At 39.8% G+C, this 25,823-nt stretch overlaps 1 protein-coding gene across 19 annotated transcripts in view; it reads right to left on the bottom strand.

Annotated features, from left to right (window-relative positions):
• Positions 1-2,007: 2,007 nt before the first annotated feature.
• Positions 2,008-25,823, bottom strand: part of RASGEF1B (RasGEF domain family member 1B) — a 34,544-nt gene continuing 10,728 nt past the window's right edge. For 14 of the 19 annotated variants that reach the window (XM_089912127.1, XM_089912118.1, XM_089912128.1 and 11 more), the window contains 13 exons: positions 24,074-24,256; positions 22,275-22,397; positions 21,753-21,890; positions 16,402-16,455; positions 16,095-16,307; positions 15,529-15,603; positions 14,009-14,104; positions 13,794-13,896; positions 12,031-12,110; positions 11,790-11,885; positions 6,658-6,753; positions 6,178-6,301; positions 2,008-5,019 (listed from right to left, as the gene is read on the bottom strand). In XM_089912127.1, coding sequence (XP_089768253.1) covers positions 4,910-5,019; positions 6,178-6,301; positions 6,658-6,753; positions 11,790-11,885; positions 12,031-12,110; positions 13,794-13,896; positions 14,009-14,104; positions 15,529-15,603; positions 16,095-16,307; positions 16,402-16,455; positions 21,753-21,890; positions 22,275-22,397; positions 24,074-24,250 — 1,485 coding nt within the window. In that variant the 5' untranslated portion in view covers positions 24,251-24,256 and the 3' untranslated portion in view covers positions 2,008-4,909. The remainder of the gene's footprint in view (positions 5,020-6,177; positions 6,302-6,657; positions 6,754-11,789; positions 11,886-12,030; positions 12,111-13,793; positions 13,897-14,008; positions 14,105-15,528; positions 15,604-16,094; positions 16,308-16,401; positions 16,456-21,752; positions 21,891-22,274; positions 22,398-24,073; positions 24,257-25,823) is intronic. The other 5 variants (XM_089912120.1, XM_089912130.1, XM_089912131.1 and 2 more) reach the window with 5 other exon arrangements.

The following is a 25,823-nucleotide window of genomic DNA, read 5'->3' on the forward strand; positions in this document are numbered from 1 at the left end:
ATAGAGTCACCATCAGAATCTCTGAGTTTGATATGTTTAGTTAGTTTCCAGGTCACTAAGTACATTTTTCTCCAGGAAGCAAATTCAGGAATTCCTTTGTACCCTTAGCTCCAAAAACAATTTAGCCTAACACTCTTTTCTATCCTTGGTTGTGTGCTCTCCATCAGCATATCAAGACACGTTTGGAATAGAGGCAGAGGCTTTTGTTGAGACGGGCCACAGGGTAAACAGAATGCACCAAAGTGGAAGGCAGAGCATGTCAGTCATCTACAGTTGAACATTCCTGTGTAGTTTAGCAACTCACCTTCCAGTGCTGGGCTGCGCTTTCTTGGGATTCTAAGTGCAGGAGGCAGATGGGCAGCAGTTGGAAAAAGAAAGTACAGAGAGAAGCAGAAGTGTGCTAAAGGTACAGGATGGGTGAGGAAATGGCAGGGGAGTCAGAGCCGGGTCCAGTGGAGAGGGAAAGCTGACAACCTTCAAAGACAGAGGCAAGTCAACCCTTTTCCAATGATTTTCTTTGTTAGATGAAAGGTGGGCCACAGCTGGGGAACTCGGGCCTGTGTCCCCAGAAACAAGGGACACTTCAAATTGTGAAAGGAGCTCTCTGCCTTCCCCACCCAGCCCAGCTTGTTGTGAGGCTCCCTCTGGCCTCAGCTCAGAGCCTCCTGCTTAGGAATTCAGGGCGTACCTGGACAGAACTCTTCCTGAATCCACATCTAGGGGCTGACATCACACGATGCTGCTTACGCTTGTGTTTACCCAGGCTTCCACCCGGCCACAGAAATGATCTACGCACCTAGACCCAAACCCACAGACGGTGCACAGAGGAGAATGGTGACTGATTTCCACAGATAGGTTAGTACCTGGTTTAAACCACTGGCTTATCTGGACATGGAAACAAGAGACAGGTATGAGAATGGTAACTCTTTCTGTGAAGGCTTTTTGTTTAAATAGCCTTAGAATCTCTAAGAATCCCTAATTTGTTAAGTCTAATACCACTTTAGGAAAATATTTCTCAGTAGCCACATTTATGTATCTAATGCCTTAATGGAGACCTTAGAGCATTTTTGCAAACTCATTGTAATGCTCAGAAAAACCACTTAGAGAGTAGAGGTCAGCGAACTTTCTTTCTGTAAAGGGCAGAGAGTAAATATCTGAGGCTTTGTGGGCCATCCAGTCTCTGCTGCAACTACAAGACTCTGATTTGTAGCAGAAAGCAGCCATGAGAAAGTGCGGAAGCAAATGAATGTGTCTGTGTTCCAAACACTTCATTTATGGACGTGGAAATTTGCATTTCATGTAATTTTCATGTATCATGAAATACTCTTCTTTCCATTTTTTTTCAACAATTGTCACCTTGTGGCTCAAACAAAAGGGGTAGACTTGGCCAGCAGCCCATCACTTGAAGACCCCCAGACATAGAAGGCTGAAAGGTGGACATCATTGCTGTCATGGCAACACATGCAAGGTGCAGAGTTCAGGGAAAGGCAAGGCAGCACTGCTGCAGGGGGCCTCGCTCCGAGGGTTCCAGGACCAGCAGCATCAGCATTGCCTGGGTCCCACCCCAGACCTACAGAATCCACATCTGCAGGTCGGCAAGATCCCCAGGTTCCTTGCAAGCTTGAAGGTTATACTGAAGTCTCAGAAGGCTTGGCAGTGTGATCTCAAGGCTGGGCTCTGGAATTAAAGGTCTAGTTCAAATCTTTGTGTCTCTCATTAGTTATACGGCCGCGGACAAATTATTATTAATATGCCTCTTTCCACGCCTAAAAAGCGAAGATGATGATCCATGGCGAACACTTAGAAGTGCCTGGCAAGGGATGCTTATTAACTGTTTACTGTGACTGAGTTTCAAAATATCAAAGGCCCACGCACATACTCCTAAAGGCCACTTCCCCAAGGACAGACACATTTTCAGCCGGTCACTTGAGTTGAACAGCTGAGACTGCAGCTCCCCCAATACCCCCCACCGATCCCATCCAATAAAGAAAACAAAGACACCACAACTCCTGGCCGCAGAGTGTCAAATATATTGATGGTTGTAAAGGGACAGCTTGGAGACATTTTAGGTCTGCTGAGATGGTGTGCAGCATACAGACATGCTCTGTTTTTCTGAAACCATGTCATTAAGTTTGCAAATACATCTCTGTTTTGAACATGATGTCTTTTTTTTTTTCATTAGCACAGTTTACTACTACAGTTTCTCCTAGAGTAAATAAATATAATGGCTGTTTGCAGAGCCACTACAGATTTATTTAGATGTTTAACAAGGTGAACTATTTCACAATTAGTTCGACCTCTGAGTCAACAGCAAGATGTTTTTCATTTGTTTTGTTCACTGCTCTCGTGGGCGGGGGTTATCTTTTCCAATCTGTTCTCTGTTCACATGTTTAGTCGCCAACAGACTATGAAAGGTGGTAGTGAAAAATAAGTCTGTTTAAAAAATTAAACTGTAATTAGGCCATGGGTTTTTTCCCAAGACCCTTAAAGTCAGGTAATTTAAATTTACAAGAGGAAAAAAAAAATAGGCATCATGGAAAACTAAGTAACAAAAACACTACTGAAAAACACATCTGTAGAACACAGTGGTCAGTTGTAAACAGCTCAGAAGGGTAAAGAAAACAGAAGGTCCTTCTAGAATGTTACACAGTCCAATGACAAACTCTGCTTTTTTTTCTAGTGGCTATTTTCCTACCACAGTGTTAGCTTCATTATTATATTAAATAACTTATATGGGTAAAAAGGAGTTTGCTAACCAGCAGCCAACTCAAAACCTTGTAGGAAGAGGGAGGAGGGGAATTCACAACACAGCCCGAGCTCAGGGAAACAAAGTCTGCAGTTGGCATCCAGCCAGCCTGACCCCTCCCGGCAATACCACTGAGCTGCAGTTTGGGATCTAAATGGAGGGCTTGCTTCCCCTCCCTCTTCTCCCTTTTTCTTTTAAGTTAACAAAGAAACATGGGCTTCCTAAGAGCCAGCACTCAGCTGGGCAAGTCCCATTAGCAGCAAATGTTGAACCAAATTAAAAAACACACACACACACACACACAAAAGAAAGCTCCATCCAGATGCAGAGCTGTGATTCACATGGAAATTCCAGGAGATGAATCATTGCAGAGCTGGGATCTTTAGAGGATTCGTCCTCAAGTGTCCTCAGTGAACATTACAGTCTCACAAAATCTGAGTCAGTCTGTCAGCTGTGGGGAATAAGGTCCCCGTCTGCTCTTGAGGGAGCGTGCTTGCAGGGACTTCATGATTTTTTGTGGCACTAGATGCCCGAAAACAAAGGCCAGCCCCTCGATGATCTGCTTGAACGCAGCAGCAGCTAGCAGCAGCCAGCATCCCGTGTGTTAAACTCTGCCCAGGAGGCTGGACCTGAGTAATAAAGAAGATAAGATAAGAAGGAAGGTGGCAAATGATCTGAATGAGGATGAAAATCCTCACCTAATACTAGTTTCATCTTTCCCATGTTTGAAGTTTGATTTTACATAGTTTAAAGTAAGTCAGACAAAGACAAACATCATATGGTATCACTTGTATGTGGAATCTAAAAAAATGATACAAATGGACTGATTTACAAAACAGAAACAGACTCACAGACGTAGAAAACAAACTTATGGTTACCAAAGAGGAAAGGTGGGGGGAAGGATAAATTAGGATTTTGGGAATAACATATACACACTACTATATATAAAGTAGATAAACAACAAAGAACTATACTCAATATTTTGTAATAGCCTATAAGGGAAAAGAATCTAAAAAAGAATATATATATAACTGAATCACTTTGCTGTACACCTGAAATTAAAACACTGTAAATCAACTATACTTTAATAAAAAATAAATTAATTTAAAAAAATTTTTAAAGAAGGACAGAGAAATATTAAGCATTGAAGTCCTTCAGGTTTTCTGAGAGAAGTGCTAGTCACTTAAATATATATTAGTGGAGATGGCCCAAAACCTAGCCCAAGATCAAGTTAATGAAGGCTCCCAAGTGACTATGGGAAGAAAAGAAAATGGGTTTGTCAACCTGGTACAAAAAGGCACATGGGACTTCCCTGGTGGCACAGTGGATAAGACTCCACGCTCCCAATGCGGGGGGCCTGGGTTCGATCCCTGGTCAGGGAACTGGATCCCACATGCATGCTGCAACTAAGAGCTCACATGCCACAACTAAGGAGCCCGTGAGCCACAACTAAGGAGCACTCCTGCCGCAACTAAGACCTAGTGCAACCAAATAAATAAATAAATATTAAAGAAAAAGAAAAGAGGCACATGTTCCCAGAGTCTCTTAGTAGAAATACACATACAGCAATTTTGGTTATAGTAATACTATACCCTGGGCTACTTTTGCCCATTAAAGCATCTCAGATGGTTAAAATACAAACTTACCTATCCTAGTTTTGTTTGAAAATACTACAGATTAACAACATTTTTAAATTTGGAGAGATTCTGTATTACATTTAAAGTCCCAGCTCTCTCCCAAACCAAAGAGGGGACCAAGATCTAGTCGATAAGTGACACACTCCAATTTACTGAAGCAGCTGGTACTTGGGTCTCTTTGATCTCAGGTGAAATAAGATTTTACTGTTAGAGCTATTCAGAAATACAGTCTGAACTTCTTATCTTTTAGATGAAGAAAATGTGTCAGTGCCCTTTTTAACATACCACAGGGTAATTTCAGTTCCTCATTCCATAAAATAATGGGAGAAAGAAGAACAGAGTCACTATATATCTGCCAGTACTAAAAAAAAAAAAAAAGACAATAAAACTGAAGGATGGCAATGAGGATTCCAAGCCACAAAGATTCAGTTAACAGGAGATAAGCTACAGAGAGGACTTGGAACTTGCAGGCAGGGACTCCCTATGACAAGCACGCGGCTTTCTTCACTTAAGGGCAACGTCTTTATTAGATCTGTACAGCAATGAGAAGCAATGAGACCCACCTTAAGGACTTCCATCTGTCTTTCTCTATATGGTTTTCAGGTCCTTCACTCTCATAGGAAGCCAAGTAGAGAGCTACAATCAACCAAAAGTACGAATGCATTAACGCTGAAGCCTTTTCCTGATACATTACCCACCTCCATCCATCCCCCATTCAACCTGAACCAAACCCTACAGCAAAACACACTCCTTAAAATATCAAATTACAACCGGGGAGCTTTAAGAACACAGAATACCACACTTTGCCCCTGACTGACCATCTCAACACAACCCCAAGGGACTCTTAGGCCAAAAAGGCACTTGGTTAACTAAGACAATTTATGAGGCAAAAAAAAGCTTAAAAAGGCAAGCCACAGGATGCGATCATACACTCACATTTATGTCCTTTACAAAGAAGGGGGATGCGAAGGGGAGCCTTTCCTGTTAGCTTTTTAAAAGACATTTTAGCAGGTAAAAAGTCAGGTTTTCTAGGCCAATTTTTCACTCTTCTAATGTTTTTCTCTTTAATATTAAGTCAAAAAGAATTCCAAAGATTTAAAAGCTTGTTATTAATCCTGTTTGTAGAGGCTAATAATAATCAAGTCCCCTCTGGAATGGGTCATATTAATTCAAAATGTTCTTTAGTCATTATCACAAACACTACCAATCTACTATGAGAAATAGTTAATAATGCTATTGATTTCTATAATATTAGGTTATAACAGATTAATATAATCAATCCCCAAGTCTTTTACAAACTTTAAATTTCTGGTCAATTTTTTTTGTACACAATCACTGTTTCTGCCTCAAATTCCCTAATGTTTTAACAGTTTAAGACATTCCACTGTTTGTTTTGACAAACAGCAGGGGCTAGCAATTGTTTTGTTCTTCAAATTACCTTGAATGTCAACGTATCATGAAACACCTTTTTTCTCCATTAAAGCAAGCCTAAACAAGGACAAATAATCCTTCAATAACTTTCCATTTGTGCCCAAAGCTCTGCAGATCTAATATTATAAAGAATGTTTAAACACAGAAACGTACTGCTTATCGGTGAATAGTGAGTGCCTGGCTCAAATATTTTAGGGATAAATCATACGGTTTTCTATGCAACAGAAAATTCTTAAGATGGAATAAGTCAGAAGGCAGGCCTCATACTACATGAGGAACCTGGCACCAAGCATTTATATGCTGACTTCCTGATCGTAGGGTCTGTGGATGCTGGTGGAGGCCCCGGCTGAACAGGCTACCCACCATCTTCACTAAAGACTGGTACTGTGAGCAAGTACTGTAAGATCTTCCGGTCCCTCTCAAATGGACACTCCACTTGCTTCCATGTCATGAATTCACTCACTTGTTTGGCCAGTTCCCAAAATTTCTAGAAAAGAATAAAATGAAAGTTGAAGTTAAAGGCAGTTATCAAAAATCATGAGCTTGGATAAGACCACTCCATTTAATGTTCTCCTCTGGCTTCTAATCTTCTGAACTCCATAATTTTCTTAATTTAATAAAAATTAGCAATAGATATTTGCTAGGTAGAGGTCCAAATTTACTCAAGTACCTCTGGATAATAATTTATAATAATGGTGCAGCTAATTTATTCTAGTCAGCATTGTTATCTTCTTACAAATTAGTAGGGAAAGAGAAAACTTGGCTCGAGAACTTCAGAAGCAGCTTAGATGGCCTGGGCTGGAGAAGCTAGTCCTTCTCTGGGCTCAAATCTTGCAGCCTTACCTCAAAGTTGACATGGCCGTTGGGAAGGCGGTTGGCACACCCCTCATTGAGGAAATAAATATCTTTGATTAAAAGACTGAAGAATGGTATCACAATCTAGAGAAAACAAAAAGCTCTGGTTTGTTTTGGGCAAATAAACATTTAGACTCTCATCAAACAATATAAGAAGTTAATGAACAGCATTGACTCTGGATTACAGAGTAGGCTATAATTAATTAAGACAGGTACAGTGTTTCCTTTGCCTCCCATGAGAGCAGTTTCCTTCTTTGTATAGTTTTGCATAACATAAAAATGCTGTTAATAACCAAAATGCAGCAAAGACGGGTGGCACTGGGAGGCAGATTGGCTTCACATTGTTGCTAGTTTCCCCCATTTTTCTCAGGGCAATAGCATATAATCAAATCTGAGAGTTCTAGCTATAATCAAAGAAAAAACATCTAAAAGAACTCTTACTTTTCATTTAGTTAGAGCAAAATATTAATAGAATACCTGCCACTGCAGGTACTAAGAGCTTAGGATGTGTGACCCATCTCTCTGTGAGAATCTGTACTGTTTTTATCATTTAGACATCTACATTTTAGATGAACTTTTTCTTAGAGGAACATTTTCTTTTCCCTTGAAGATACTGCTCAAGATAACGTGAGAGCACAGGGTTTTTGGTAATAGTTGCTACAAACTTCCTGTTGAGTAAACCTGGCCTTCTTGTGACACAGCAGGTAAGCACCTGTTCTCATGGGAAATCACCGAAGTGGTACCTTGCACAATATGCTGTGAGGCAGGCCCAGGTGAAGGAGGAATATAAATGTGCAAATTAAAATTAATGGCTGTTTAAAAAACAATGAGCCTTCTTTAGTAAGACTTTCCTGCCTCACATCTTTGGTTTGATATGGTGGTATTTAATTAATTAATCTAAAATAATAATCTCTAAGAGAGTACTCAAAATTCTACGAAGCCCAGAATGAACAAAGAACAAAGCTCTTTGTTCTTCCACTTTGTAACTTCCACTTTCTCTCAAACGCCAACATGCTTCTGAAGATTCTAAATGTGCTACAATGTAAATAATGCTGCAGACGCAAATCGTGGACCTATGTTGTTTACCCAAGAGCAGGTTTTTGAAGGTTCCCTAAGCTTATGACTCATGTGGTACACCTATACTAGATGAATGACAGGTCTGGAAAACAAACATTTTGGCTTGTACTTAAAAACATTAAGTATCAATTTTCACTTCTAGGGGGAAATTCAGATTTTTCCCCTAAAGTCATTTAAAAAAAGATAGGCTTTGATTTTTTTTTGTTTCGTTGATCTCTGAAAATAGCCAAAATGAATCTGCAATTTCGACAGCCCTTTTGAATATACTTTTAATCATTTGCTATTGTCTGGAAGTCTCTAAACTGAATTCGTAAAGATCCCCTCATTACCTTCTCCTTCAAATATTACTGACTATATCTCTATTATTTTAGAACTAAACAGCCATGGTAACAAGGATAAAAGCACACCCGAACTTCACCTCTTTGCAAGACCACTTGTCACTGGGGGGTGCTGGGCTTTGGCTCTGCTAGACCTCAGTTTAAAATCTGGCTCCACAACTGACTGGACGTACAAGCCAGGAGTCCGCCACCTGTGGCCCGAGGGCCAGCCCACCTCACCACCTGTTTTGGAATGGCCTAGAAGCCACACATTTTACATTTTTAAATGGCTGGGAAAATATCAAAAGAATAATATTTCATGAGCATGAAATTAAATGAAGTTAAAATTCCAGTGTCCAGACAGCTTTACTGGAAAACAGGCACAGTCATCCGCCCACCTGCGTACCGTCTATGTCTGCTCTTGCGCCACCACATCTGAGCTGAGTAGTTGCAACAGAACCCGTATGGTTTACAATGCCTAAAATATTTAGGATCTGGCCCCTAAGAGAGTGAGTCTGCCAACGCCTGGTATACGCCTAAGAAAGCCTAGTTTCCTCACCTTAAAATGGGGACAGTACCTCACTGACTTGTGGTGAGGATTAAATTCAACAACACAGGTTTGACCTCAATTAAGCATTCCCTCCAAACCAGCGGGCCCCATACAAGGGGACAAGTATTACTGAGGTATCATCATAAGGAAAATGAGGACTGAATTATTATCAGGATGCAGTATCTGCCTAGTGTAACAGCTTTTAAGCAAGAACTTTACTTCTGTGCCCTGTTCTGTAGTGCTGGGCTGTGAGATTCATGTGGTGCTGATCACATGAATCATTTTATATACATATATATATATATAATGGAATAAAGAAACTGTAGTATATATGCTTGTATGTATATATATTATATATATGTGTATATATGTGTGTATATATAAATATACAGACACACACACACACTACAATTTCTTCATCCATTCATCCATCAATGGACATTTAGGTTGTTTCTATCTTTGGCTTTGTAAATAATGCTGCAATGAACAAGGGGGTACATGTATCTTTTCTAAACATATAGTGTTTTTGTTTTCCTTGGATAAATACCCAGAAGTGGGATTGCTGGATTGATCCACTATTAATTGTCTGAACCACTCTTCCAAGAACACAGCGATAGAAACAATCTCCCTTATGATCATTCCTGTGCTGTTCCTTATGCCCATATGCCAGACAGAAGTCTCACTGTCTTCTTCAACGTGTCATTTCCTCATGGATGGTTCCCTTCAGATGTGCAGCCCCTACATAAATCTACCACTGTAAAAATCGGGAGACTATAAGGGCTTCGGATTTCCAGAGTGAAGGTGGATGTACAGGAGCAAAAGTTTGCTTTCTGAGAGGCCTTTCAATGAAGGCTTTAGTGGGAGAACGTCTCAAGTAGTAATGTTCTCTAATTCCCTTTCACAATATTCTTGGCAACTATACCCTAAAGGCATTATCAGTTCCACAACTAGAAATGAATGCTGACGATCAGAAATGGAATGGTGAAAGGACTGAAAACCATGCACTTGTATGAGAAGTGGTTAAAAACCAGGAGACACAAGGACTCACAGAAAAAAACAGCAATCTAAAGATCATTTAATGGGCCTGATGTGAAAGATAGATTTTTTTCTATATGGTACCTAGAGATGTGCCACATTGGCCACCTAAACATAATTCAAAGAATATCAAAGATTATATTACTTTATTACACTGCCAGGAAGACTTTAAAATAGGAACTGACTTAGGAATAAAGAGAGTCTACCCTCACTTCAAAAAAGAAAACAGAATCCCAATTCTCTTGAATAAAAGATGAATTTTTATCCCCAAATGTTTTCATTTACAGCCTTTGAGACCACCTGTGAAAAAGAAATGGTGTATTGCTTTAAATTGGTGGTGGGATCATTTGTTTTACGAACTACAGAACACAATCCATACACTCACACAAAACTGGTTAAAAAACAACAAAACTAAAGCAGACAAAATTTAGTAAATGATGGAAAGGGTAAAGACTGGAAAAAGCTATTAGAGTCCCACGAGTACAACGTTCAGTGAGATCTTTGTGGGGGGGCTGGACTTCAGAATTACTTTGGCCAGTACTGCAGCTCCTGACCAAGAGAGATGATTCTACAGCCTCTTCCTCACTAAGGCAGAGGCCCTCTAACTCACGGAGGTCCTGCAGAGAAAGCCTTGCTTCCAACACGGAGAGGTGAAGAAAAGGCTGCAGACAGCCTCCCACAGGTCTTCACACTTCAGGGTACTGGGATCCTCCCATGCATGTGATCATTTCCCAAAGCTTGGAAAACTTCTGATTCGATTTTTCTCAAAGTAGTCACAGGAGTACTGGGATGTGGGCAAATAAACTTTATATTTTTCTTTTTCATTCTCCTCATCCTTGTTCTTTCTCAGAGAGCTTTAACCTTCTTTTTAAATTTTATTTATATTTTGGCTGCGCTGGGTCTTAGTTGTGGCACGTGGGATCTTCCTTGCAGCAGGCGGGATTTTTTAGCTGCAGCATGTGAACCCTTAGCTGCGGCCTGCATGCGGGATCTAGTTCCCCAACCAGGGATTGAACCTGAGCCCCCTGCATTGGGAGCTCGGAGTCTTACTCTTACCCACTGGACCACCAGGGAAGTCCCGGGCAGGTAAACTTTAAAAGCTGGTAAACTCCCTCAGGCTAAATCGAGATAGTTATCTCTGCTTCATTCCTTCTCTGACCTTGTTTCTTTATCAAAAATAATAATAATAATAATGTATTTACAATATCTCGCAAACATTATCAGAACTGATATTTTGGATTTCGTTGAGAAGGAATTTAGCATGTTTAAAAGCTGGGGTTTCTTTTTGTGTTTGTTTTTATTTTAGATCATGGTGGCTGAAGCTTTTGGGGGGAAGTGATTAAGAGGCCCTGAAATTTTTTACCCTCATTTTCATTTATTTGTTGAAGACATAGTTTAAGTTAGAAGATGGATAGAATCTAAGCAGAAAATAGCTTTCATCAAGCAACCTTCATCAGCCCATTTACTGCAACCAGGTATTTACTTTTCAAATAACGTGATCTCCAAATGTCAAAATGACTTATCCTTCCCATGTATGAAATGTGCCAATGAAGGACCCTCTGAGTCAGAAGTACAGTTGATCCAAGATAATGTGAAATTGCTTAAGGGCGGGGCAGATAGAGTGAGGATCATTCATCTCTCAGACATCATCTCTGTACCTTTTCTGCCACCCACATATCCAATTAGTAACAGCAGGCCTAATGCTACAGGAACTAACCTACTTTCTGAACATAAATGACTTAACCATGGGAGGTAAGCTAATTCTTTAAGAGAAAAGGTTACATTAAGTCAGCCACCTTGTGCAGAGTGTAAATGTCTGTTTTCCATTTAATCAAATTACTCTCATCTTAACATAGGACTTAATATTTACTGCTTGAAACGCAACTATGACACATTACAAAAGAGTCATTTAAATAATGCAATAATAACATTTGCAAATTTCTCCACCCAGTTCCCTTTCCCTCTCCTCCTTCCACCCTTCCTTTAGCACTCCCCTTCCCTCTGTGGCAAGTGATAAAAATGTCTACAGCATGCGGCCTTGCTTTCTTAGATCTAAACTAAAAGAAGCTCGGTACAGTAGTTCACATTTCAGTGCAACACATGGCAACTCTACTATGAATAAAACTCCCTTAAACCCATACCTTCTCTCTGCTGCTATGAGCAGTTAAAGACCTTTGTGCCGCCCCACGAAGAGCTGTTCGATAATTGTAGAAATTGCTTGAAGGGTCCATCTGATGCTGAAGACAAAAGAGAGGAGAGTATTAACTACACACTTCTCACCTGCAGAAAGTTTACGAGAACTTACTTTTAACGCCACATAAAAAATTCCAAATAATTCAGGCGCGAAATGTTACGTAACAGCAAAACAACAGCTCCACATACCTCAAGAACGTCAAACTTGGCTGTCTTCACTTTGGCCCAAGTTTTTTTCAGTCGAGAGACTGGGCTCATATTCATGCCAGCTTCCAATTTAAAATGGAGGGGGAGAAAAAGAAGGTAGAAATAGAGAAATAAGAGAGGTCATTCTAACCTATGTTCTGAAAAAGTGTTCATTACTAAGTGGAAGGAAGTTAACTTTATACAAAAAACCTGCCAAACGATTTTCCAGAATAGTGGTCCCATCTCATACCACCACCCATGTCTGAGAATTCTACTTGGTCCACATCCTCACAATATTTGGTTCAACTAGTCTTCTTAAATTCAGTCACTCCCATGTGTGAAATGCTATTTCACTGTGATTTTCATTTTAATTTGTATTTCTCTGATGACTAATGATGTAGAGCATCTTTTCACATACTTAACGAGCCATCAGTATATCTTCTTTTGTGAAGTGTCCAAGTATTTTGCCCTTTTTTTTTTTTTTGCGGTATGCGGGCCTCTCACTGTTGTGGCCTCTCCCGTTGTGGAGCACAGGCTCCGGACGCGCAGGCTCAGCGGCCATGGCTCATGGGGCCCAGCCGCTCCGCGGCATGTGGGATCTTCCCGGACTGGGGCACGAACCCGTGTCCCCTGCATCGGCAGGCGGACTCTCAACCACTGCGCCACCAGGGAAGCCCCTTTGTCCTTTTTTTCATTGGGTTATTTGTCTACTTTGTAGGGTCCTTTATAGATTTTGAATACAAGTTCTTTTTTAGCTAGATGTATTACAAATACTTTCTCCCGTGAAATGGATTGCCTTGATATTTTCTTAACAGTACAAGAAGGGAATTAAATAATCTTCTATTACCTAGACTTTGGATCTTTCAGGTCTTTGATGTAGATGAACATCTGTTCACTATTTTCATGGAGTAAGCCAGATAGAGACCTGAAGCTTGGCCAGTATTTTTATGGGGGAGATAAAGGGGAAAAAGAATCTTTTTAATGGAAAAAAGAATTGGTGAGAGGGATTTATTAGAATCGAAATTATTGAATTAAATTTGGTAGATTCTCTGGCTTCAAACTGACCCTGACTCTGAAGAATCAGGCAAATATTCAAATATTTACTGAGTACCTAAAATGTGTAGCATAGCCATATCATTTATCATATAAATTAGAATATTTTTTAACGAAAGAGTCATTAACCATAATTGTGGGAAGAAAACAGGTATAAATTGGGAAAACCAAGACACAGTGTTACCCCCTGCCCTATGTTTATAGAATGAACAGTCACTAGCATTAAAATCCCCATGATACAGAGGAGGAGCAAAGTTTATATGCTGGGCTAATAAGGTCAGAGGATGATAAGTACTAGTGACTTGGGTAGTCAGAAAATGTTCCAGTTTCTCAGGCTGCCCTCTTGTCTTGCTGATGGAATCATTTGATTTAGTCCCAGATCATATATTTCTATAACGCTTGATACACAAGCTACTCAAACACTTTCTAAAATCCTTAATTTAGGCACATATCTCACGTGTAAGCCTTTATACATAAATATTCAGATGAGGATAAACTGACTAAATGTATTCCATGAATTCTTATATACTTAAAAAAGATTACACATACTTGTACCAATTTGGATATTTAAAGCATTCTGGACGTTCTGAAACAAGTCTAGATTAAACAATACAGTTTTCATTAACAAAACTGTACTATCTGCAAATTTTCAGTGGATACATTTCACAGGATCTATAAAAATAAAGGACTCATATCTCTCAGAAAACACTCACAGATTATTGCCATCAAGGAGTTAAAGTTGCCAATGTTAAAACACTCCCGAGCTACGTCAATGAAATACTCAATCATCCTTGCTCGGTGCTTCTTCTTTACAGGCTGTATAGAAAGAGAAAAAAGAGGGCAGTTATCCAACATGTAGACCCAACAGATGTAAAATAAGTATGAAAAGATAATATAGAGGGCTAGAAGAGAAAATTCATTTTCTCACCATGCAGATTTCTGTAGCAACCAAGTAGCTGAGGCGATTAAACCATTCCACGTAAGCTTCTAAGTTTCGTGTTTTCTTCCGTTCACTGTAGCAACTCTGTAGAGAAAGGAAAGTGAGCAGAGGAGTTGGAGAAAAAAAAGAGTGTATTAAGCTCTCCTTTTTTTCAGCTGTGGGCCTTTATTCTCAGTGTGTGAATTAGGAAGGCTTTCTAGGATAAGAGTGGGGGTTGGGAGGGGAAAGAGAGACAGAGGGAACCACTAACATTCTTGACTCTCCTTACAGAAATATCAAATCTCTTAGTATAGTCCAGTGAAAACCCGAAGGTCTAGAAATCTATTCTGCTGCATTCATGACAATCTATTCTGATGAATTCATGATTTGTGCCTTCTCTCCCAGGAAGCTAAGTTACTCTTGGGGGGAACTGTCCTCAGAAGCACAATTCAAAAACAAAAAAAGGGTCTTGGCTGCATTCTAAAACAATCTTGACTAATTAATGGGGTATGAATACCAATTGCTGTCCGCACAGCATGGAGAAGCTGAAAGCGCAGAAGACTAGAAAATTTTCTCTTAAAATTAAGTCTAGGAGACAATTTTGGAACTTTGTGTAGCAAGAAACTAAGTATCTTCCAAGGTAGATAAACAGAAGCCTACATCATCCTGGTCTTTAATAGGGTGAGTGGCATATTGTTCAAAAACAAAAAGAAGTTAAGCTCATCTCAGAGTTCAAGGCCAAACTTGAACAGGTTAATTACACCCCTCTTTCCTTCCTTCCAAATGAAACAAACAAATTTCAAAAAAGTCCACTAGCCTCCTATTGCAAAACCTAATCTTGACTTCCTGTACTGAGCAAAACTATTCTAAGGGCGGAAAACAGCTGCTGCCCCTTCTCCCAAAGGGGGGCTTTCATTAGTGGGTGATGCAGTCTTTGCTTAACAATTTGAAATACTTCCTGGAGGTCACCGGGGTGGGGGGGGGTGGTAAAATTTCTGATGTGTGTGTATACCGGTTTTACAGCCCATGCCTAGTGTCACTTTCTTTCCATATGGGCTGCATCAGGCAACAAACCTGTCATGAGGGATTCACCTTAAAACAAGAAGCAAGGCAGTAAAGACCCATCCTCAGCACACTGGATGTGCATCCTGTCTTTATAGCCTCTGCTATTGTTGAATCATGAGCAGAGCATCCTTTCGTATTTTCCTTCTGACTTAATCTGCTAAAACCATTACCCTTTTATCTCCTACCTTCACCACCACAAATGCCCGCGCCTACTTGCTTATTAAATTTCCCAATAAGGAGGAAGAGAGGTTAAAAGTTGGTGGTAGGGTAAGTATATCGTCAAGGCACTTAGAGACCAGGCTCAAGAAAAAATGTAATGAATCAGGTATGGCTAATGGAAAACAAAAAAGAAGTTTTTAAAACCTAAAACAAAATTGTTCCAATTTCTGTCTCTTGTACCCACTATCATAGACTAAAGAATTCCATTGCCAATTTCAGGGCTGACCTCTGGGTAGACCAATTACCTTGTCATTGTCCAAAGGGTCCTTCTGCACAAATGCCTGAACAAATTCTTCTGGGCCAATATAATTGAGCCTCTCCTGAAACACAAACCCAGCAGGTCAACAGTATTAAACAAAAAGAGAAGAAATGGTCTTTCCGTTCTGTCTACTGACTTTTAACACTACCCTCACTTTTTAATGTAGCTTGTGAAATAAGCCTTTAACCCTCAAAATTGTCATCATCTTCCAGGTCTGAGCAGAGGCAGTTTTCTGCCTGGGTCAGTGCTACACTAGAGAGTAAAAGGCTGAGCGAGTTATGGAAAAATTAACTAGAGGGGGAACATGAGGAAGGTCAATAAACTCTTTGCTCTTCAGTCTTGCTTAGCATTTATTTTAAAGTGAACTCCCAAAATATCAGAAATAGTCATATTCAAATGTCTAAACAAAACACGTTCCAGCTATTTCATAGATTATTTCCCATTTGGATTATTCTAACCTCTCCCTTGACATTACCGCTGACGAACACACTGTCTGGTTGTCAAAGCAAATCAAGTGTGGGTTATAAAAGACAAGGATGACAATGGCCTTACTAGCTCTATGTGAGTCAGCTGCTGGGCCAACGTGTAAGGGTCGCTGCAGACACTAATAATGTCCCTTTGGATGGACTGTGGCTTGGTCTTGAGAAGTGTGAGCCGATCTGTTGACGTGGAGCTGATTTTTGCCAGGACTTCCTCATACTGGCTGAGCGCGGCAAGTTTGCGGATTAGACACTGGATCATCTGCTGGACATTCTTCCTATATGTCTGCCAGGAAACAAGCAAAGGATTACCTCCTTGCTCTGCTTGTCTGTTTGCACCACTACGCAAACTCAGAGACTCTGTACTTCAATGCTTTTACCTTCACGTTGGACAACCACCTTGGTTGAGGGCAGTTAGAGGATTTGGCTTTGCTCTAACAGTTTAAAAGAGACACATACACATAAGGTGTCTTTTCAGATTTGTAAGACTTAGTTTTTTTCTCAGGCTGCTCTTGAGAGTACAATTCAAGTTGGGCCATGAAAACACAAGGATGATTTAGATGAGCTACTGAGGGAATCCAGTATAATAAGAACCACATATAACTAATGTTCTCTGGGCTGGTATAGGAATGTACCGGTTTTCTTTTAGTAGGTTAAAATGTGTTGATCTCAAGTCAGAGCATCCTTTTCCTAATTCTTTTTCTTTAGGGTCCCTGTCTAGATTTTTCTCCTTCTAGCATTCCCAATCTCATTAGTCTAAGGGTACAGACAGCTACTTAACAGAAATACACCATCACTTCCTACTCAGCCCCCAACCACCTTCCTGACTTCCACATAGAACATGAGTTACCACCAAAAAGAAGCAGTGGATATTCCTTTTTGGTATCTGACTTCCAGTTGGTTCATGTCCATTTCTTCTGCATTCATGAGTCAGTGCTAATGTTCACCACCAAACTCTTCCACATGGCAATTCTACTCATAATGCTACTAACCAGGTGACACCTTGTTTGTTACTACATCATGCTACCGCCACAATACTTAAGAGAAATTGGTTTTAAAGCAATGCGTGTATTACAGATAAATGTCAACCTCTTGACTTTTAAAATAGTTGTTAAGTCTAAGAAAGAGCTCCACAATCAACCAATTCCTAAGGTAGAGTTACATGTATAAGTTAGGGTATTCTTTTATTCTTCCTTTTTCAGGCAAAAATTGCCAAACTAACACTTATCCTTCTGGGTAAACTGTGACATCTGTTATCAAAGAAAGGCACACAGGCTGCTTCAATGCTAACGTGGTCCTTAGGTTAACAGCTCCAAAGGAAGGCAGTCCTAGTGAATTTACAGATGAAAGCCCTATGTCCATGCTTTACTAACTAATCAGCTCCTTTTAAAAAGGTACCACAATATCATTTTCTGAGATTAATTATCTGAAAATTAAATGGCATCTTACCTACAAGTCTAAGAAACATCTTTTTTTACGGAAGTAATTTGGTTTACCAGAGCATATTATAAAACTTTAAATGAATAGATATTTGCATACTTAAGCCAAGGAAAATTAAAAATAGAAGGAAATGATCAATTCTCATATAGTCAAGGCAAAAAGGCGCACACAACCTTCTTTCTTTTCTTCTTCTCTACTTGTCTGATGTATATTCCTGAGTTCTTTAAACTGGTCCATTAGATGACCTTTTTCCCCTCTACATTCACAGACCACCCTGAAGTCACTAATGAAATACCTAAGTGTTTAAAAAATTGAGCCTTCAAGGAACCTATCTTCCACACAGCATTAAGGTTATCAGTTAAGAAGATGGTATCTACTCGGTAATATGGTTGTCACTCAAAGAAAATGCCTCTTTCTTTGGAATTTGAAGCAGTTAAGGCCAAATTGAGGGCTATTTTAAATCCCTTGCTGGGGGTGAGGAAAATGGGTGAGGAGGGTCAAAAGGTAGAAACTTGCAGGTATAAAATAAGTCAGTCATGGAGATGTAATGTACAAGATGGTGACTACAGTTAATAACATTGTATTGAATATTTGAAAGTTGCTGAGAGAGTAGATCTTAAAAGTTCTCATCACAAGAAAAAAATTTTGTTAATTATGTAAGGTGACATGTTAACTAGACTTACTGTGGTGATCATTTTGCAATACACACAAATACTGAATCATTATGTTGTATACCTAAAACTAACAGAATGTTACATGTCAATTGTACCTCAATAAAAATAAATCAATAAAAATAAAATAAAACCTGCATCCCTATTTCCCTTGCTTCTTCTACATTCATAATCTTGAGTTACATAAAAATCGATGAACTTAAAATGGTTTCTTCAGTCTTCTGTCCCAAATGTCATAATAAATGCTCCCTGGGTGATTCTGACATGCAGCAAAGCCTGTCTGGTGAAAGACTCTTATTCTACACTTTAAAAAATGCTTTTTAGGGAAAGAGGTAGAGTAATGGACAGTGGAGGATTCAGCTAGTGAGCAAAACGCAGCAAAATATGAGGAGAATATGTATGCAATAGGGTATAGGGGAAAAGCTATTCGAATAACAAAGAACGTGAGTGTGTGCGTGTGTGTGTGTGTGTGTGAGACAGAGAGAGAGAGGATATGTGTGTGGACTCTTTAAAAAGTTTGCTGCTGCCATTTGATTCCATTCGAGAAACCAAACCTTCGTGTTGTTAAGCATGCTTTTTTTACGGAATCATGGATTGCCAAGTACGTACTTATTCTTTTTTATAACTTCAAATGCCAGTGACAGTAATTACCTGGCAAATAAAGACAGAATAAAGACAGGTCCCGTAAGGAAGAGAAAATTGCACTGTACCCACTATAGTCATTTGTCACGTAATTGAATCATCAGTTTCATTTCGGGATTATTGCTGTCAAGTCCTAATAAACCTCTTCATTTTGGGCAAATCCTTGGGGGGGGGTGGGTAACATATTAAGCCATACTATGTGGAACTGTCCTAGCAGATTCAGAAGAACTCAGCTAAATTATATAGAGGGCACACCTGGATCCACTGACTGCCAAAGAAAATCCCTAAAGTCCCAGGCAAGAAGCAGCAAGTCCCAACCCAAGTGCACACTCCTTCCCATGGAGGGAGATAACTTTTCAGCGGAGGGAAATATTTTTTTCCTATTCCAGTAACCGATTAGTTTGTTCACTCATTCGTTCATTCATTCAAACACTCCTGAGTGCCTATTAACTACCAGATACTGGGCTAGAAGTTAAGGATGCTATCTGAACAAAAGGAGCACAGCATGGAGTCTAGTGAGGAAAAACAAGTCATAAAGAAAGTAATTACTAATCACAGAGTGCTCTGAGGGAAAGGGTGGTGAAAGCCAAGAACGGGGGATGACAATGGCTGGGGAGGCCAGGGAAGGTGTCTGCAAGGAAAGACACTTAAGCACATGGCAGATAAGTGGCCTCCCAAGCACAGAACTGAGGAAAAGAGCATCCACCACAAAATTTTAGGGCTGAAGGGGACATTACTACAGGGAGGTTACCTCTATGATTTAGAAATGAAGAAGGAGCAGAGTCTTCAGGGGACTTGCCAAAGCACTCAAATCAACCACTGCCAAACGTGGACCCGATTCTGAACACTGTCTAGAAGTGACTAAAGGAATACAATCTCACTGGAAAACCCAACCTGATCATGGCAGGTGACATCTCTCCACTCAAGCCCTAGGCTTATCTTCTCATCTCTTTTCACACTCAAAACCGTCTGAAGATCTCAGGTTTATTAAGGATTTGTTATTAACACAGGATGGCTGATAGGAAGCCCAGGCACAAGGCTATTTGGTCCCCATGCTTGGTTCCATCCAATTCTTGAGTGGCTTGATCCTGTTAAAAAGAGATCGGAACCAATCTGGCCAACACAGATAGAAGTGACCCCCCTCATGGACTCCCGTGACAAGAAGGACAAAAAGCCATCCATTTGCCATTGTATCTGAAAAAGATTTTTAAGGTGTTCCTTTTGGGAAAAACAAGTCATCATTTCTACCTTTTAAAAAGGCAACAGAAGGAAGGGAAGCTGACTGCCACATCAAGTTAAGTACTGACACAGAACTTAACTGAAGTGAAGCACTGCCTGACTCGGAGCTCAGCCTCCACACAAGAAAAAGCCCTTATGATGCCACTAATCTTTTGAGCAGCTTGCCATAAACTTAGGTCACGGAGCCAGCATTGACCCTGTCAAGCAACACAATAGCTTCCCCTCTAAGAAAAGATTTACTACAAAACTGTGATGCTTAACTTTTGCCTTTGTGAGTGACGGACCTACCAATTCCTACCTTGCTAGAACCTGTTACACGCAAACTAGCAAAATGATTAGAATAGTCATAATTTGCAGAAGGACTCAGGGAACCACTCATTCAGGCTTGCAGAAGTAATGGCTCTCTTGAGCACCAGTGTTCAATATAATGTCATAGGGGAAGTGTAAAAGGGTTAATTCCATTTTCATGAAAACATAATGTGGGAAGCAAGTGAGTATTTTTCAAGTGCTAATCTTATATAATTTGTCTGATTTTTTTTAAAGTTAGGGGAAACAGTATTAAAATGTTTTCGCCAGAAGTAGACAGACTAGATAGGTGTCTTGTTCCATGATCTTGACAGCACAGCCCTGAAAGAATGATTTCTCCAGGTAGGCTATTCATAATGGGAAAATGCATTTTAAGATGGATGAAACAAGACATCACAGCCTTTGCCAAATGCTTCATCTACCTTTTTCTAACACTGTATCTGTGCCTAAGTACAGAAACTACAAAGATATCCTTGCCCAACAAGCCTCAAAACAGAGTAACAGCCTTCCAGGCCTGCTTCAAAGAGGATAACCTTGAATTTGTCACAGCTAGGTAGCTCAGTTGAGGGAAGTGATATTTATGAAAGATTATCTAACAGACTTACTTTCCATCTCCATCTAAGTCTAGGTGCTAAGCCTTGAATCAACTTCCAAGCTCAAGACTTGGATCCTTTTTTCTTTGTCTTCTCCACTCCTAAAGAATTACCTTTGCTAATTTATATATTAATCTTTTGGCCTCAGTTTTTATCAAGGAACATTTGTTATAAACACTATACAGAGCAGTTTCCATGATCTCATTCACAAAGTCCTTGCAGGAAATTTTCATTTAATTTAATGCTTTGAAGGATTACTATGCTTTTTCTTTTCTGACAGTGAAAATTACATAACCAGCTGTATTTCCCTTTTACCTGGAGCTCACAGTTAAAATACAGCAATCTTGTCCTACTCTACTGAATCTCAGTATTAGCACATTTGTCTTCTCCCTTCCATGATACAAACTCTCTATTTCTGATTTATTAATATATTACTTATTACCTGTTAATATATAAATATGTTATTTTGCATGTATTAGTGTTTATATCTCCTAATGTGATATTTATAATCTAACTTGCTAGGTCAAATCTTTTTGGAAGGAAGAAAGTTATAAATAAAATAAAATGAAAACACACTTGCATCATGAATCCTGTGCTTGAGTTGACATGAACATACCCCCAAATTACTCACATAAAACTCTAGATCACATCCCTTTGAAGTGGGGTTGTATAATCATCCCCCTTTGACACACCAAACAGACCAGTATGCTATGGAGAGGACCTGCCCAAAGGCAACAACAGAAAAGAAGCAGTAGAGATGCCGATGCATAATTTAGCACCACTTCTCACCAAGACCCTGCCTGGAAATTCGAGTAATTGTACTAAATTCAGGTTACCAACCTCCTCACCACTGGCTATTCGGTGAGCCAGATCTTTTAAGTTTCTCATCATTCTTTCATCCCGAAAATCATAAGGAAATGTTTCTGTCCATTCTGTCAGGAGTTGAAGAATTTTGGGTGCAATTTTTCTTATCTGATTCTAGGGAGAAAAAGCAAATCAAATTCAGTGATATCTATCAAATAAATAATTACAAACAGGGTTAATGGTAAACTTCTAGTGCAAAGTCTTTGGGGTTAAAGAAGACTCTAGTCTTTGGGATTAAAGAAGACTCTTGTCCCCCTTTCCCAAGTCAATGTCAAGTGCTACCAACTTAAGGCAGGACGGAGGGATCTTCCATGGCACTAGATTTATATCTGTTCTTTATACCTTTCCAATTCCCTCTGCATAGCCATGATACCATTTATGGACCTCAGCCTGGGGAGAAGCTATGGTTACTTAAGGAAACCAACTTCACAAAATCTAAGCCATAAAGCTACCAAACTTAATGGAAAAAAACATTAAGTTCAAATAAGGTATCATTACCTTATCACCACTAGGATCACTTAGTCTCTGGTGCTCAACACATAAGTGGCAAACTTTGGCCATTAGCTCATACGGATGCATAAATAACCGAGAACTCAGTAGGAAGGTAAATATGTACGTTCTCTGTGGCAAGAGAAAAAAAAGTCATCATGGTTATATTCTCTCTGAAACTAGTATCTTTCCTATATATTATACATCATATAGCACTAAGTTCTCTTTAGCAAAGTTAAAATGCTACAGTTTCAAAAGTGATGCTTATTAGTAGTAAAACAACCTAAGATGGATTTCTCCTTTACTTTGTGATATATATTTTCCCTTAAACCATACTAAAAATAACAGAAGTACAGGGTAAGTTTAGCTACTAAATTATTCACAGTACAGTTTTACATCCATCCTCTGGGAGCCAGGATACCAGGACATATAACTCAGTCTAGTAAAGAAGAATGAAATTCAGCCCAGGGAGATCAATCTAACTTAAATATACCACCCGTACAGAATGTTGTTCTGTGTCCAAATATTATGGTAACTCAATGGAAACCAAAAAATCACCCAACCCACATCAGCTCAAGAAATCTCCGGTGGGTCCAGTATGACACACTGGAGCATTTGTGTGCTTGTGTCAGAACATTCAAAGACAGACTTTCAAGTAATCTATTTACTTGCTCAAAGGCTAAGCAATTTGATAAAACATAATATCACACGATATACTTTTCTTTAACCACAATGTCTCCCCAGAAGCCGGTAATGAAGTAAAGCTTATTTGTTATAATACTTTCATACTCCCAATAAGAAGAAAAATTCCATGGGTTTTTCTCCCCCTTCGGTGCCTTTTGTAGCTCATAAACACTTACAGGGCTGAACAAGGGATGCCTTTTACTTTTGATTAGAAGTTTTCCCTGTGTGGCAACATATTTGAAAATGCTACGTAACAAACCTCACACACACAGAGATAACTCAGTAAGAAACGTTAAGGTGAACTACAGTGGCAATCACAAACTACCCTCGGAACACCAAGGTCATTATTATGTTTATAAAAGCATTCGAATCTAGCGCCTGGATATTTTCATGAAATCTTTATCAACAAGCAGCTGTTGCACAACAGGGGCAGCCGTAGCACGAGGGAAGGGGGAAGAAACATCACGTGCCCCAGAAACAGAAAACCTGGGTTTGAATGTTGATGCTAGGAGTGAGACCATGTGCAAATTCCTCAACATTCTGAATTTCAATTTCTTCCTCTCTAACCTCTTGGAATTGCTGTAAAGACTGAGAAAATGTAAACGAATTCCTTAAATTAGAAAGGATTATCCATACAAATGTCAGTTCTCAAAGTAAAACATAAACAAGTGAATCTGTCATCTGATGTCGAATCTATAAAGAATTGCATCTTGAATGTAACTCTTGTTCTCTTTTCTGTGAAGTTTCCCTGTGTAACTTCACTTTTCGCAGCATAGTTTTGGAAAACAAAAAGGCACTAACCATTCTAGGAGCATCTAATGTTCTCTGGCATTTCTATTTAAGGACCAAGGTATGTGCATGAGTCAAACCTTACAGGTATTTCATTTAGGTGGTCTCTGACTGACTACAATGTGATACCAACCCTGAAAGGAAAACTGATACACAAACATATCATAACCAGGTTCAATCTGATCTCAAAGCACTCAATAATCAATATGCAATTTCTTATTAGAAAAATTCTTAGTAACCCAGATAGAATTCTGCAGCATCTAGGGTCCCTGTCTATTCTACTGTAAATTCTGCTGGATACCGAGGACGTGTTTCAGGGGCACATGGATACCTACATCCGGATAGTAATCCACATTAGGTACTAAGTGCTGGATGAGTGCTTCCAGAGATCCGGAGAGGAGGTTGTTGTCATGGTAATACAACCCTCCACAGCTGTCCTCCGCAGACTGATAGAGGTTTCGGTTGTAACCGCTGCTGTCAAACATTGCTGAAAAGGGAGGAGTTTGAGGCATGCTTTCCTAAAATGAATAAAAAAGGAAAAAACAGTGTCAGTAATATGCAAAAGAAAAGTAAACTTTAATAGGCATTAGGCTTTCATAATCACGAGGAAACAGGCAATTTTTAAAATAGGTTAGGTTCTGATACAATCTGAGAACCCATCAAGAAGCAAATTGCTCTTTGGATAACACATGTATGTATATTTTTGAGTACAATGTCATCCAATAAAATACCATAAAACACTTGGATCAAAGGCTCCAATCTGGACTTAAATTCAAGTCTCTGGCTGCCGTGTTTAGATATCATTCCTTCACATTCGGTTATGAAGTCCGGGAGGGGAAGTGAGCTTTAAATTGCTTTAATCCCCTGAATCAAGTATTATCCTAAGGTGGAGATGTGTAGGCCTTGAAAGTTGGATGGGAAGAATTACATAACACTTAAGAAATAAATACCAGACTAGCATTGGGCATATGAGGAGATAACCAAAACAGAAGTTGAAAAAATGAAATTGTAAGAGGCCTAGAAGTAAAGTATTGTGTGTGTGTGTGTGTGTGTGTGTGTGTGTGATTATAGATGCACGCGTATATCAAGAGATTTAATGCTGACTCCCCAGCTTTCACTGGAAGATCGGATGCTATTGATTTTCAACCCGTTTGTGTCACATTCTTTTGGGGTGCAGAGCTCTATAAAGCCTCAGTTCTCAGTAAACACACAGGCTGAGCAAACACCTGATTTGGGGAGCACTGCCTTCATCCGTGTGCTCTGTAACTCACAAAGCCCTTGTCAGAGGATGCCTGGTAGAGGCCAAAGGCTATTAAGTTATTACTTGGATTCCTAGGGACAGAGTTCCCAGCCCCAAAAGCAGACTCCAGTTTCTGGCAGCATGTCTGGACAATGGAGGCAATTCAGGAGCTGCAGAGCGTGAGGGCTTCAGAGGCAAACGATGAGGGGAAGCCAAACTCCAGGGCTTGGACTGACAGGGACAGGGTGTGCAGAGGCTGCAGGAGGACACAACCTGGGCTAATCCCTCTTTTCAAGATGCTGAAAGATATCTGTATCCGAAAGGGGGAGGGGCGTGGGGCCTGTCTGAGGAGGCACATCCATTACTCCAAGTGCATCTGTTCTGGTTCCCACTAATGGGGGCCTCAGCATCACAATGTGTGTGCATGCCTGGGCAGGGGGTGGCCAGGGGTGGGGTGCTGGGAAAAAACAACGTCCATTATAAGGCGACTTGGCAGGTGAAAGTGGCATTTAGGGAAAGAAGCATCAGGAAAGAGAAATAGAAAAAAAAAAAAGCTTCAGTATTTTGTGCTCTGTCCCATCCACAAATCAATGCTGAGGGAGAACATAAAAGGATCCAGCACAGAGAAGGAAAGACAAACATCATATGATATCACTTATATGTGGAATCTTAAAAAAATTATACAAATGAATTTATTTACAAAACAGAAACAGACTCACAGACATAGAAAACAAAGCTTTGGGTTTACCAACGGGGAAAGCAGCAGCGGAGGCGGGGGCGATAAATTAGGAATTTGGGATTAACAGATACACACTACTATATACAAAATAGATAAACAACAAGGA

The sequence above is a fragment of the Delphinapterus leucas genome, chromosome 5, assembly GCF_059928025.1.
Source record: "Delphinapterus leucas isolate spDelLeu-1000000601 "Yukka" chromosome 5, BTC_Dleu_Yukka2, whole genome shotgun sequence".
Classification (NCBI taxonomy): Eukaryota; Metazoa; Chordata; class Mammalia; order Artiodactyla; family Monodontidae; genus Delphinapterus; species Delphinapterus leucas.